The 14,367-nt window shown below is 39.5% G+C and overlaps 1 protein-coding gene across 1 annotated transcript; it reads right to left on the bottom strand.

Annotated features, from left to right (window-relative positions):
* Positions 1–9,798: 9,798 nt before the first annotated feature.
* FASLG (Fas ligand) lies at positions 9,799–14,022 on the bottom strand. The gene is given in 4 exon segments (XM_060771608.2): positions 9,799–10,594; positions 11,466–11,516; positions 13,192–13,237; positions 13,435–14,022. Coding segments are annotated over 4 exon segments (1,080 nt in total). The 3' UTR covers positions 9,799–10,199.
* Positions 14,023–14,367: the final 345 nt, after the last annotated feature.

Genomic DNA, 14,367 nt, shown 5'->3' with positions numbered 1-14,367 from the left:
GACTTCAACTCCCAGAAGCCTCAGCTCCCTCGCTCAATGGCCGGGGGTCCTGGGAGATGAAGTCCTAGAGCCTGCCAGGCGCCCCCTCCCTCTTTGGCCTCCAAAATAAGGCAAGGAATTCAAGGAGGGAACAGGAGCCGCTGCCTCGCGAATGAACCTATTCGTCATCATTATCCTCAGGGAATCCCAGCCTCCAAAGAGGGTCGAAACTAGCAAGTAGCTCCCATTAGTAGCTCCACATGGAGTTGCCCAACTACTACGAGCTAACTACTACCAGTTGCCTAACGACAGACTTTTCGACTCACACTCCCCAGGTGGGTGACATTAATCCAGACATTTCCAAAATAAAATGGATCTGTTACTTGCCATGTATTTCTACTGTCTCAGGCCCAGGACAATAATAATAATAATCATCATCATCTATATAAATAAAAAATGTAATGTTCGTTTGTGGGATTAACATAACTCAAAAACCAAATTTGGACACAAGACACCTCTCAGGCCAATGAGTGTCCACCCCTAAAACGCACACAAAAGACCCAGCAGAACGGACTTAAAACCCCACCAAAAGAAACTATATATACAAGGGGTATTTTTTTAAGCAAGATCCGTTGGAACATAAGTACACAACAAAAGTTTATTTCAAAAAAGTACATTTATTTTCAGAAAGTACATACTTCACTCTATTTTTCAACATAGTTGCCAAATTTGTTCAAACACTTATCATACCTCTGAACCAATTTTAAAATACCCTCTTCATAAAAACTTGCCGCCACCAAAAGCCACCAAAACGTCTGTAATCAAAGAAGGGCGACCGGAGCGTTCCTCATCATGGACGTTGTCACGGCCATCTTTGAATTGTCGTACCTACTTACGCACTTTGCTTTCACTCATAACAGTATCACCGTACACTTCACAAATCTGTCGATGAATTTCTGCAGCAGGCAGGTTCCTTGCTAACAAAAACAATGCGGAGGGTGAGTTGATAGTCTTAAACATTTTTAAAGCACAGAACAGAACCGTACAGGTGGGCTACAGAGCAGAAACTGAGCACAGTTGTTCCCGAGGCATGCCGGTACACGACGCACATGCGCGCGAACTACTACTGTCTACAACAAAACGGGCCTTACTTAAAAAATACCCCTCGTACATATACACATACACTCATATACATATACACATGCACGCATATATACATACACACACACACAAATATACACATATAAACATGCACACATACATATTTACATATACATATGCACATAGACATATATATACACAAGCGCACACATACACAATATACATATACACATATAAACACAGAAATACACAAATATATACACACATGCACACACATATACATCTATCCATATATATCTATATATATGCAAACACACATATACACATATACACAAATATATGCACACACACAAACACATATATACATGCACACAAAACATATACACAGACTGGGCCACAGCAACGCATGGCAGGGGACGGCTAATAATAATAATAATAATAATAATCTTTATATCCTTCCACCATGTCCCCAAAGGGGACTCGGGGCAGCGAACATGAGGCCAAGCCCAAAAATAATAGAACAAAGTTAGATACAAAACAACAGAAAAATTACATCACAACAAAATACATAAAGTAATGATATAAACAGTGCAAAATAACGTAATAAAAATAAAACACAAAGGGTGTGCCAGATGCATAAGAAAGAATGTTAAAACCCTGGGTGAGATAGGAATAGAAAAAGTGTATCTGTGAGGGAGGAGCCCAAGAAACATAAGCACTGTTTCCATGACTACTGTCCCCATCTGCACTGGCTACTGAATGCAGCTTCAAACTGGTCTTGAAGAAAGTTGTTTTGCTTTGCAGAAGAAATCCTGGAAGTACTTTGAGCCAACTGGTAATAATTATTATTTATTTATTTATAACCTGCCCTATCTTCCAGAGGGGACTCGGCAGTTTCCACCGAAAGTAACAAAATGGCAAACATTCAGTGCCAAAAACAAACAAACAAATCAAAACAGTGGATAAAACAATCTCTATATAAAGTTATAAATCTAACCTAAAATTAAACTTAAATACAGTAGTCTTGCTTATCCAACCTTTGCTTATCCGACATTCTGCCTTATCCGACGCCCCCCTTTTCCTCCCGCATTTCCCCTTCCATTAAAGGAGTGCTCCCCAACACTCTCTTCCATTCTCAAAAAAGAGGAAGAGAAGGGAGGAAAGCGGGAAAAGAGGTAGGACTGGAAGTAGAAGTGTCCTTCCTCCTTCTTTCTGATTTCCATGCTCCTCTTCTGCATCTGGGTACTCCTGCTGGGCCACTCTAACAATAATAAATAATAAACTTTATTTATATCCCGCCACCATCTCCCCAAAGGAGACTCAGGGCGGCTTACATGAGACCGAGACCGGAAATACATTACAGCATAATACATAATAAAACCAAAACAACGGGAATACAATGAAACCAAGCAAAGTAAAACAAACAAAATAATGCAATGAGAAATCAATCACAATTAGTGGGCCACATGTACAACATAAAATGATAACAACTCTGAATGAGAAAATGAAAAAGAAATGTTTGTAAGGGAGAAAACTCGTAGGATACAGAGTAGTGAAGACAGGCTTTCACACAAACGGAAGGAAATACAGTAAGAGGACAGCATTGTGGGAGGAACGACAGAACGAGCTACATGGTCACTCACCGAAAGTGCAACAGAAAAGCCAGGTTTTGAGATCCTTCTTGAAGGCTACTAAGGTAGGGGCTTACCTAATCTCACCAGGCAGTGAGTTCCAGAGTCTGGGAGCCACCGCCTTAACCTTTTGAGACCCTGTTGTTAGTATTCTAGGTGTCTAGTGCCGCTTCAGATGGATAACAGTAGGAGACTCCTTATTATCCAACATTTTTGTTTATCCGACGTTCTGCCAGCCCATTTATGTTGGACAAGCAATACTCTGCTGTAAACATAACATAACACATCACTCCCATTTACCACATGATAAACTCTTTAAAATTAGACTAAAAGGGGATTACACCAACCACACAGTACTAGTTTCACATGCTTTTCTGTGAGTTTGTTGTCTGGCTGCCACAGTTTGAAACTGCATTAAATAGTCAGTGTAGATCAGGCATGGGCAAACATAATGGGAATGCAAAGTGTGAAATTTCGATGTCAAACCTGACGGTTTGGAATGAAAGGGACGGCTCTTTTTTGTGCTCCTACACTCTCTAGTTCACTCTATGCCCTCTTTCTCCTCTCTATGAGGGGGTCCAATTTGCTCCCAAAGAATTCTGGGAAACGTAGTTCAGGACATGGCATTTGGAATTCCCAGCTAAAGAGGTCCTTGCTTCCCTAAACTACAACCTTACATCTGGAGAAATTTTCCAGTTTTAGGAGTCTTCAGCCTCTTTTCAAACACAGAGAGGCACTGAGCTCATCACATGACTTAAACTACTTCTGGTTGTCATGCAAAGCACTTTGTGATTGAAAAGAGGAAGGCGTCCTGAAAGGAGGGAACTCCAGCAATCAACTTCATCACATTGAGAAAGTTTCCTGTGCTGTTTCATTACCCAACTGTCATCAGTCTCTTGTATCCTCTGGAGTTTGATGCAAAACGATAGGATCCCATGGAAAGAAGTGCTTTTAAACTGATGCCAGTCTCCTTTAATCTAAGGGGCTTCGGGCAGGGCAAGGGATCTCTTGGTTTTTGGATATTGTTTCTCCTCATTAAAAACAAAAAGTAATACTGACCTTGTGATGAATGTAAGATGAATGTATTACCAGCTCTCAAGTTTCCACATGTGGGCTGATGGGGAGGTAGAACTCAAAATGGGACTGCTGACAATAGAAGAGGGCAATTCTCTACTCTTGAAGGGATGGTCACCCATGCTTTCTCCTCTGAATGTAATGAGGTTATGCATTTCCTAGAATTCTGCATGAGCAAATTAGCCAAAAGACAAAAGCCTTTATTCTATAATGCTAATGTGATCTCAGTTAGTTGAAGTGCTATCCTAGTTAAGCGCTGGGATTGTTTTGTTTTACTGCTAATATTCATTTTTCTCTCTCTTCATCTTTTTGATCCATCTACACCAGGCATGGGCAAACTTTGGCCCTCTAGGTATTTTGGACTCCAACTCCCACAATTGTGGGAGTTGAAGTCCGAAACACTTGGAGGGCTGAAGTTCGCCCATTCTTGACTTAGGTGATACCAATACATTGAAGTTTATTTTATGGATTTTATGGATAATTTACATTTTATTCCTGTGAATGATTGTGTAGGCAGGGCCTTATGTTGGAATATCATAATGTTGTTAAGATGGCCCTGGGGAAAAGGACAGAAAAGAGGTGGAAAAATAGCATATTTCCAGCAAGGACTAGATGCAAATCCATGCATATGCAATCACAATCAAAATGGAAAAAAAAGTTTGATATTTTGAGGCAGTTGTATTGTTTTTTATGTGAGATAAAAGGGTAGAGTCTTGGTGAGGGGTCCATTGGTGACTGTAGAGGCCTGTTCTTGATCTACATGTACATTTTGCAATAGAGGACATCGATTTCCAGGTAGAAGGTGGTCCCAACAAGGGTTGTAGATGGTCCATGTTTCACAGGCATAGAGTTGGAAGAACAATAGCTTTATAAACAAGCATCTTGCTAGCCCTACAAATTACTACCATTACTGAGGCCACTTTTTTAAAAAATTAGTAGTGCAGCAAATCACCTTTATCCTGGCTACAATCTTTTCAGCTGCTATCTTGAAGTGGCTGATAAAAAAAACATTAAAAGAATGTCGGCAACCAAGTGTCAACTTCTGAACTAAAGAGTTGCTTAGCTGATCTTCCAAGTTCAGAGGTTAAAGGACCATGTTCTGCCTGTGCAAAGTGGAGCAGGCACTACAGGGTTCTGAAATCATTTGCAAACTGTTTTGGTTCCTTGCACAATCCCAGTCAATGGCTGCACGGAATATTTTTATGCTTGAAGGTGAGAACAAGGTATGAGCCATCCCTTTCTCTAGAAGCCAGGAACTCTCTCCTCTAATAAAATGCGTCATTTCTGGCCTTGAAAGCAACAAGCTAAGGAAAAGAGCTAATGGAGAAAGTATCCACCAATTTAAAGAACAAAAGGCACAAAGGAAGTGTAAGATATGGATGGCATTCATGATGCAAATTCACCTTTTGCGCTTTTGACCAATTATGCTAGAAAATAATCCAGAAATTCCTCAAAGGCCATCTTGGCATTATTTTACCTATAAAAGTAATTGTAACTGCGTCATTAATTGTTCCAGCATTCCTGGCACCCACTGGCCCGTGACTTTCTTCCCCATTCTTTTTTCTTCTTTGTATTTTATTTAATTTTTTGAAAATAAACCTTTTCTCCTGAGATCAAAAACAGCTGACCATTACCTGTTTGGATTCAAAAGCTGCACCTTTGAGAGGCTGATGTGACAAAGATGATCTCTTTTGCCCCATTTAGGACCAATACTTGTTGCACCATTCAGACAGTTGCTAGAATCATATTAGTGATGATACTCACCGGTTTGTTCTAAGATGTTCCATAAGGAAGACCCAGCAGCTCTCCTTTGGGTGCTTATAATCAAAACCAACAAAATACTTTCTTACCGTATATACTCGAGTATAAGCCGACCTAAATATAAGCTGAGGCACCTAATTTTACCACAAATACATGGAAAAACTTATTGACTCAAGTATAAGCCAAGGGTGGGAAATGCAGCTGCTACTAGTAAATTTCAAAATAAAAATAAATACCAATAAAATTACATTAATTGAGGCATCAATAGGTTAAATTGATTTTTGAATAATTTAAGATAATTTAAGTAATTTAAGATAAGACTGTCCAACTCTGATTAAATAATTATTCTAATCTTCTTTGGTGTAAATATGCTTACATATCCTTCCAATAATAATAGAGTATAATAATAATAATAATAATAATAATAATGAAATCCAGCATATATACCTCGTTTGCTGTGCCATACTGCGCTTTTGTGTCCGTATAATAATAGAATAAAATAATGGAAATGTAATAATATTAATAACTGAGTAAAATAATAAATGCAGTAACAATAACAATAAAGTAAAATAATAAATGTAATAATAATAAAGAATAAAATAATAATACTAATAATAAATAGAGTAAAATAATAAATGTAATAAAAGTAATAACAGAGTAAAATAATGCAAATGTAATAATAATAATAATAATAATAATAATAATAGGAAAATCATAAATAAGCTTGACTTGAGTATAAGCTGAGGGGAATTTTTTCAGCCTAAAAAAGGGGCTGAAAAACTAGGCTTATATTTGAGTATATTGCTTTCTACATTTTTGCCTGTCGTTGACTGAAGAAAGCAATGTTACATATGAACTGCATTCTACAGAACAGTAATGGATGTAATCCTAACCTTGACTCTAATGCTGACTCTTATACTAACTCTAGTAATCTCAACATTATCTTACCATCTGCTATTCATTTGTAAGGGCTCTAGATTTCTTCTCTTTTGGTTTGAAAACAAAACTATCACACTGTGTAAATCTAATTCATGCCTGGTTCTTTGTTGCGATGTAAGCTTTCAGTCTTCAGGAAAGTTTTACTGGCTCAATTTGCAAGCATACACTTAATGACTTCAAAGTACTGGATCGCACCCATTTTATCTATAGCTTTCAGATCCCTGTGTGGGCAGAGTTTGGAGAACCAGATGTGGAAGTTCTGAAACAATTTTCAGTTGATATGGAACAAAACATCAAAATACAAATATTTTCGATATATCTTATTCTATAGAACCCAGTTAACAAACCCTAGTTGTAACCCAAACTCTATCCTGGCCTTAACCTAATCCTAACCCCAGTTCTAATCCTAATCTAAGCCCCAAACCCAACCCTGTCCCTAAATTGACCCCTAACCCTAAACCCAACCCTACACTTACCCCTAAACTCAACCCAAATTGATATGCAATGGATAATATTTGATATCCTAGATTTTGCTAACGATAAATCAAGATTTCTGTCTCTATCCCAAGTGTTGCTGGCCTGAGACAGTTGAGACATTAAGGTTCTAAGATTCCTCACTTTGGGTTAAAATTGAAGACAGCCAGTCTGCATTTCATTCATATCACTCTACTGTCATTACCTGATTTCCTAAAATGTATGTTTGGTGCCTGAAGTGAGCATATTCATCATGTTAGTTGTACTTACAATGATTTTTGTACTAATCCGCTGAATCCACATATGAAAACAGAAACTCTTTGCCACACTGTTTGAGCATAACAGGATATGTTTGATGCGGCATTTCCTATTAATAGGTGTCAAACCTATGTCAGAAACCACAGGGCTCCCTTCTATTCTGCTGCAAAGTCCTTGACGTAATTGTTCTGGGTGTGAGACATTTTTTCTACAACATGATACTTTAGGCATAAATTATTTAGCTCAATTCGTCATAGTGGCAGCAGATGAATCTACTGTGGTAAATCTGTCTTTTATAAGCAAAGAGACAGGTGCTTGGTATCTTGCTTGTCTGGAAGTGGGTTGGACCTGAATTTGTATTTCTTGCTTACTCTATCAAATGAGAGCTGTTAAGTTAAAGGGTCTCCTCACCATCGGACTAGAGCAGGCCTGCACAACTCATGACTCTCCAGATGTTTGGGACTCCAACTCCCAGAAGCCCTAGCCCACTGGTCCAATGGTCAGGAATTCTGGGAGCTGGCATCCAAAATATCTGGTGGGCCACAGGTTGTGCAGGCCTGCTCTAGAATATTGTGTCACGTGCCTTGCCGTGTGCCAACTATGTTCTTACCAGGGACTTGAGAGCCCTGCTAACTAAAACACAAAGATGTAGGAAATGCATTGCAGCAGTGCCTTTTCATGTAGACATGCTGTGTGGTCCCCTCTGCTTCCATACCTTGGAGCTTCCTATCAAGAGCAAACAGCCATGGTATGCAATTAATTTTTTAAAATTTGACAATATACGCTGTATGTCAAGGAGAGTGCACTCCATATTGGAGATCCTGCTCGTGCCTCCATGCCAGCAATGTATTGCTAAAAAGCAATTTGCTCAGGTGACAAGTGTGTGTATGAAATTTTGTCTTCAAGCCTGGTTTACAAGGCATTATAAGGCAGCATGATGAAGCAACTAAGAAAACAAAGGTTGTTGATACCAGATCAGAGTTTTTAGTCCACAGCGCTCTTCAGCGTGCTCATTTTCTCCTTGGAATGAGATATAATTTGTAAAACAAAGGGCAATAGGTGCATGACAACACATTAACGCTAAAGTTATGCAATTTTATACATCAAAAGATGCCACATCAGAAAGCACGTTAGGAGTTTTCAGTCATAGTGGTATTTCCCCTATGAAAAAAGCATTAAATGGTTGAACTGAGATTAGATTATATTCACCACACCACCACCAAAGTTTACATATTAATAAACCAACAAGCTTGAATGTTTAATGCACATAACCTTCCAAGTTCAGAGATTTTTACCAGGGTTAAGGCCAGAATTCAGCTCTCAAAGTTATTTCAAGGGCCCTTTTATACTGCCATATAAAATTTAGATTATCTGATTTGAACTGTATTATATGGCAGTGCAGGCTCATATAATCCAGTTCAAAGCAGATAATGTGGATTATCTGCTTTGATAATCTAGATTGTATGGCAGTGTATAAGGTTCCTAAATCTGTTCTGGATTGCAAGAGAAGGCACTCTTGATTTCTGTGAAGAAAGCACAAATTTTCCACATCGATCCCTATATTCTAGTTCATATAACAGGGCAACAATTCTTCATGGTTTTGCAGCATTTCAAAATAGAGTTCTGCGACTGAAGATTGACCAAGAAGCTTGTCTTCTGAGAAAACCAAACCTATATTTTCCGCTCCCAAGCGAGAGCACAGCAAGAGAAATGTCATGTTGTGGTCACAAAGTGGCCGATCTCTGATACTTTTCAAAGAAATGACATACATTACTTTAAACAAGCACGATTTTGGTTACTGCCAATTGGAGTGTGCAGAACCTCATGGGCCATAATTTAAGTAGTCCTCAGTTAATATGTCAGCCTCACAAAGGTATTCTTTAGATAGACCACATCAATCTTTCTTCTTCAATTTCAGAATATACACATTGAATCTTTATCAATGGCTTCGGTTCTCATAGACATGTTTTACTGGAAATCTTTCATCATTTTAAGCTCGTGTAAGTTTTTACTCTGGAGAAAGTATTACAGATACCATCACAAATTGGGTGTGATAAGACACCCATATAATATTAATTTGACCTTACTTTCACTTTTAACCCCACAGTTCCAGTCATTTACTAGAGCCTTCCCAATTCCAAATCGTCTTCCGACTTTCACAAGCAGTTACCATCTTAAAACACACAAACACACAACACATGAACACACAAAGATATTCTTTTACACAGGCACACTTTCGCATTTGTGTATTGAATTTAGGAAGGTCTGAAATGATAATTTAAAAAGACCGAATAGTTTTTTGTAGGGGTGTGAGAAATGGCATAGAATCCATTCTTTTTTTCATTCTGCTTTAGTTTCGAATTTCAGGTGCCCCTCCCCTTGCTCTGTTTTTGGGAAGATTCTTCCCAAAACGGAAACATAACTTGGCGTTCTGAATTACGAATCCAAACCGCCTCCTCCTAATCTCCTGGAATCTTCCCGAAAACAGAATGGGATAACACGGGGACACACACAAAAACAAAACAGATTCACACACACCTCGTTTTTGTGTGCACAATATATCCATATTAACAAAAACTGTAATGCACAGTATTATCTATCCCTATTCCTAAATCTATTGAACTTGCATGTGTAATTAAGTAAAGACTTAAAAACTCCATTCCAGGGAGACTTGCTGTTGAACCACTTTCCTTTAAAAGCTTTTTTAAATTCCCCTTTTTAATTGGTATGTTTTCAGCTTAATTGCTATTGATGCTCCTTCACAAAAGTGAAGTTTTTCTGTAGTTGGGCGTGGTGTTATCAGCAAAGGCAGTACGGGTATTCATTGTAAAATCTTTGGGAACCTGCTTTTATTATCTCAGTAAATTATAAACGGATGGCTGCCACAGAAGCAACACATGTGATGTATAACTTTCCAAGGTCAGCTGTCTTGCATAGTACTCATGTCCTTCATGTTTCTCACATTGATAAATATTTGTTTTTCTAAATCATATATAAGCCAAAGAAAGTTTTTGATTCTTCAGAATTGACCAGCAGGACATCAGAGACATTAACATGCAAGCTGTCCTGCCGGGAGAGGTTGAACAGGGCACCTAGGTAGCTACTTTTGCCCCACATGCGTGTTGCTAAACAGTAGTTCATCTTTCTGTCTTCCATCAACAGTTGTGTGCCAGGATAAGATGGGTTTCTCTTAAACACGACATGGTAAAGAGGCTTGGTGGTGCAGGTTTGGCCCCGGAAGAACACTTTGGAGTACACAAAGTAAACACCAGCTTCAGCAATCATTAGCCCTCTGTTTTCATAGCGGACTCCAGAGATAAAGGCATGCCCATAGGTTCTTTCCCACTCCAGTGGAAGGGAATCCTGGTTAGCTTTGCCTAGAAACATTAAATGACATTGTTAAAAAAAAAAATAGCAAAAAGGAGAACATTTCACCCAGTTGCAAGATGCCCTGAACTTTCCAGTTTAGTTACTGATATCTAATCCACAACAACCATCAAATTGTTGTCAATTGTAAGCCGCCTTGAGTCCCCCCACCTCCTCAGGGGCATTGAGAAAGTTTGAAATAAATCAAATGTTTGAAATAAATCAATAAATAAACCAGAGCTTGGAAAAATAATTCAAAGAGACTATAACCCCTAGAATCCCACAGCCACCAGCCATTCTGGTGGCAATTCTGGGAATTATAGGACATATACTTAATTCCAAATTCTGATCAGCCTTCAAATTGCTCTTTGAAAAATCTACGTTTGGATAGTCAGTGTGGGTCAAGCTAAAGTTTTGTTAGATCTTCTAATCTCTGGAGTGGGTGTCAAATCTACAAGACACACATGGATTCTGGTCCATATGCAAATCCACGCATCTTCTCACTTTTCCTGGTGTGCGTGGAGAGTAATAATTGCCAAACAGACTTTGTGAATGGCATGAGAAATAGCAGCCCCATGTTCTCTATCCTGAATAAATGGGAGCTTGCAGTAGTCTCCTCATTCAGCACAATAGTGAGAATCACAAAATCAAGGAGGAGACCAGAAGGGCCCTCTCCAACCATTTAAAACAGTGGTTCTCAACCTGAAGTCCCCGGATGTTTTTGGCCTACAACTCTGAGAAATCCCAGCCAGTTTACCAGCTGTTAGGATTTCTGGGAGTTGAAGGCCAAAAACATCTGGGGACCCCAGGTTGAGAACCACTGATTTAAAACATCAGTCTAGCCAGCAGTTTTGTCTGCAGAATTATTATTTTTCTACCCACCTGTTAAGTGTGCTCTGCTCTTGAATTTCAGGTCTGCTGTTCCATTCGAAACTATATTGCAGTAGAGAGGAAAGAAAGTAATTTAAGACTGTATTGTGTGATACTAGCTGCTATAGTTCAGGGTGATAAACGAAACGGAAAACGAAATGTGAATCATATTTGTTCTTCACAGATGCAGTCCAGCCTTTTGGTGTTAAGAAAAACTTTATCTGAGGCAAAAGATAAATTAATTGGCAAGACTAATCAGAGGAAACAGATATGAATATAACATTATAGCTAAACAGTACTAACCCTCTAAGTTATGTGTTGGGTGCCTTCAATCCTTCCCAGCCGTATTATATATTATATATAGTATGCAGCCTATGAAGTAGAGCAGTGAAATCTGTATCTTTAAAGTGACGCAGGAGAATCTTTACAATGTGTTTTTCTAATCACTGGTTCCCAACCTTTGGACATCCAGATGTTTTGGACTTCAGCGCTACAATTCCTAAGAGCTGATACGCTAGCTGGGACTTCTGGGAGTTAAAGTCCAAAACACCTGGAGGTTCAAAGGTTGGGAACTACTGTTAGATGCTGGAAGAGATCCCAGATAACACTGTTTTCAGAAGTAACTGCTTCCTTACCCTTTGTCTTTGCTCTCCCAATATCATTTCTGTGGCTGGGTGTCCCCCTGCATCCATTTAATGGCCAGGAGAAGATGCAGGTAACTAGGAAATGTGTTCCTGAAGCTGGATCTAGTGTATGCATCCATGTACAGCAGTGATTCCCAACCTTTGGGCCTCCAGGTGTTTTGGACTTCAACTCCCAGAAATCCCAGCCAACTTATCAGCTCTTAGGAACTGTGGCAGCTGAAATCCAAAACACTTGGAGGCCCAAAGGTTGGGAATCACTGATATACAGGAACACAACTGGGCTTTGCAAGGTCAATTATGATTTTTCCAGTGAGAATTCTAATGCTTAAATAATTAAAGACTGCTAAAGCACTAACTTTAACTTCTGAATGATAATTAACCGTTTGGATAAGCCCTGAGAAATGGCATAACTTGCGAAATACAGGTGCTACGAAGAGGATTCCAGCCACCGTGTTCCTCACAACCACCCTTGAATTACCACGGAACACATGCCGCAAATTTTGGGCAATTGCCTACTCATGTTAACATCAGCTGGTGGTGGATGCTGTTCACATCCACCAACTTACATGTTTTACAAGTGAACATAGAGAAAACAACATATTGAATAGCAGATTTGATGAAATCAGGAAGCAACCCTGTTATACACAAAAGCAATCTACCAAATATAGTGCAGATGTCCTTACAGATGGCATTTAACCCAGTTTAGCTGGTTGGAACATGAAACATTTCTTTCTTGTGATGTACCTCTCTGAAAACTAGTAGTCTGTCCTGTCCATGAGGAGACTATTTAGTTGTTTCCAATTTAAAAATTAAAATACATATAAAAACCATTATGTGCCATACAGCAAAACTCAAGACAAAAAATATGTGATCAAGCATTTCCTTTCACACAATGGGCTGTAGCCAGATACTGAAAATGGTACAAGATTTCTTTTTGCAGAATGAAGACCAACATGCCCGGGAAATATACTTAGTACTCTGGGCAAAATCATGTGGTGCGAATACATGGGACGGAGCTCAGGCACATTGTCACCATCATAGGATCTTTTTTGAACTGCTGTCATCTCTCACAGTCCAGAACAAGAAGGTCTTACCTTTTACCCTTTTGGGAGACTGAAGCACCTCTCCAGAGATGGGAAGCTGCCAAGGCAAGAGACAGACATTCAGATGGGGTAACAAAAACACCCCCATGCCACTTTAAATTAGAAGCATGGTGCTCACAAGATTCAAATCCAGGCAGACCTCAGTAATACTGGATGCCAGCCTTTACTTCTCCAAGGAAGCATTCCAGGCACTACTTCCTGGCTTCCTTTGCTTTTACTAAATAGATAAGTTACCTCTTTCAGTGTTTTTAGTTCCTGTTGCAGGTGGGAGATTTGAAATATTGCCAGCCCAACTCCACTGAGGGCCAGAAGAGTCATTAGAAACATTACCAGAAGACAGAGGCATGTACCATCTCTGGTGTTCTGCCTATGCCTTTTCTTCTCTGGCACAGGGGCCGAAGGGAAAATGTCCTGGCGAGGCAGGATCCCATTGAGGAACAGTCCCGGTGGGGCATATTCCGAACTAGAAACTGCACTGCTGCTTGTCCAGAAAACCTGAGGATACATGCATTGCTGGTCCTGTTGCATGGCAGGAAGACTTTTAAATTAGAGGGGCTTGTTTCTGGATGCTACTCTCTCCTGGTGGGATAAGCTCAGATGCTGCATCAGAGAATGCCCGTCTTCCTGTGCTGCACCCCACACAGCACCTGCACCCACTGCACTGAAAAGCCTTTGGCTTGACACAAAAAACCTCAGAGTTTCCACCCACTGCTCTGATGCAAAATGATTGAGCTGTACTTGCAGAGAGCAAGTACTGTGAGTAAGCTCCACAACTAGCGTGCAAAACATACCCAAGTAAGTTGCACACATGTGGAGACCCATGCCGTAAAGCTATGAATGCATTGGGGAAGACCCTAAAATTAAGATCTAAGACTCTCTCTCTTCCCACTCAAGAAAAACAAGAATGTGCCTATCTGTCTACAGAATATGATAGTGTCAGAATGTGCCCTAGTAGTTTGATCTTGCTGCTATCCTCGTATTGAATCTTGCTTTCATTTTCTTCTGTTTTATGAACTAATTCTTTCTCAATCGTTGCATATCTCATAGGGGTGTGCATGGCTTAAAAAAAACCTGCTTTGTTTGTCTTAACTAAATTTGTGTGACCTGTTTTGATTCTAAAGTGTTTCCGAAAAAGTTGTAAGTGGTCCATGTTGAATCAATTAGAGT

Source organism: Anolis sagrei, chromosome 4 (assembly GCF_037176765.1).
Source record: "Anolis sagrei isolate rAnoSag1 chromosome 4, rAnoSag1.mat, whole genome shotgun sequence".
NCBI classification, from domain to species: Eukaryota; Metazoa; Chordata; class Lepidosauria; order Squamata; family Dactyloidae; genus Anolis; species Anolis sagrei.
The sequence above is the reverse complement of the archived record's forward strand: the minus strand, read 5'-3'. Positions and strand labels throughout refer to the sequence as shown.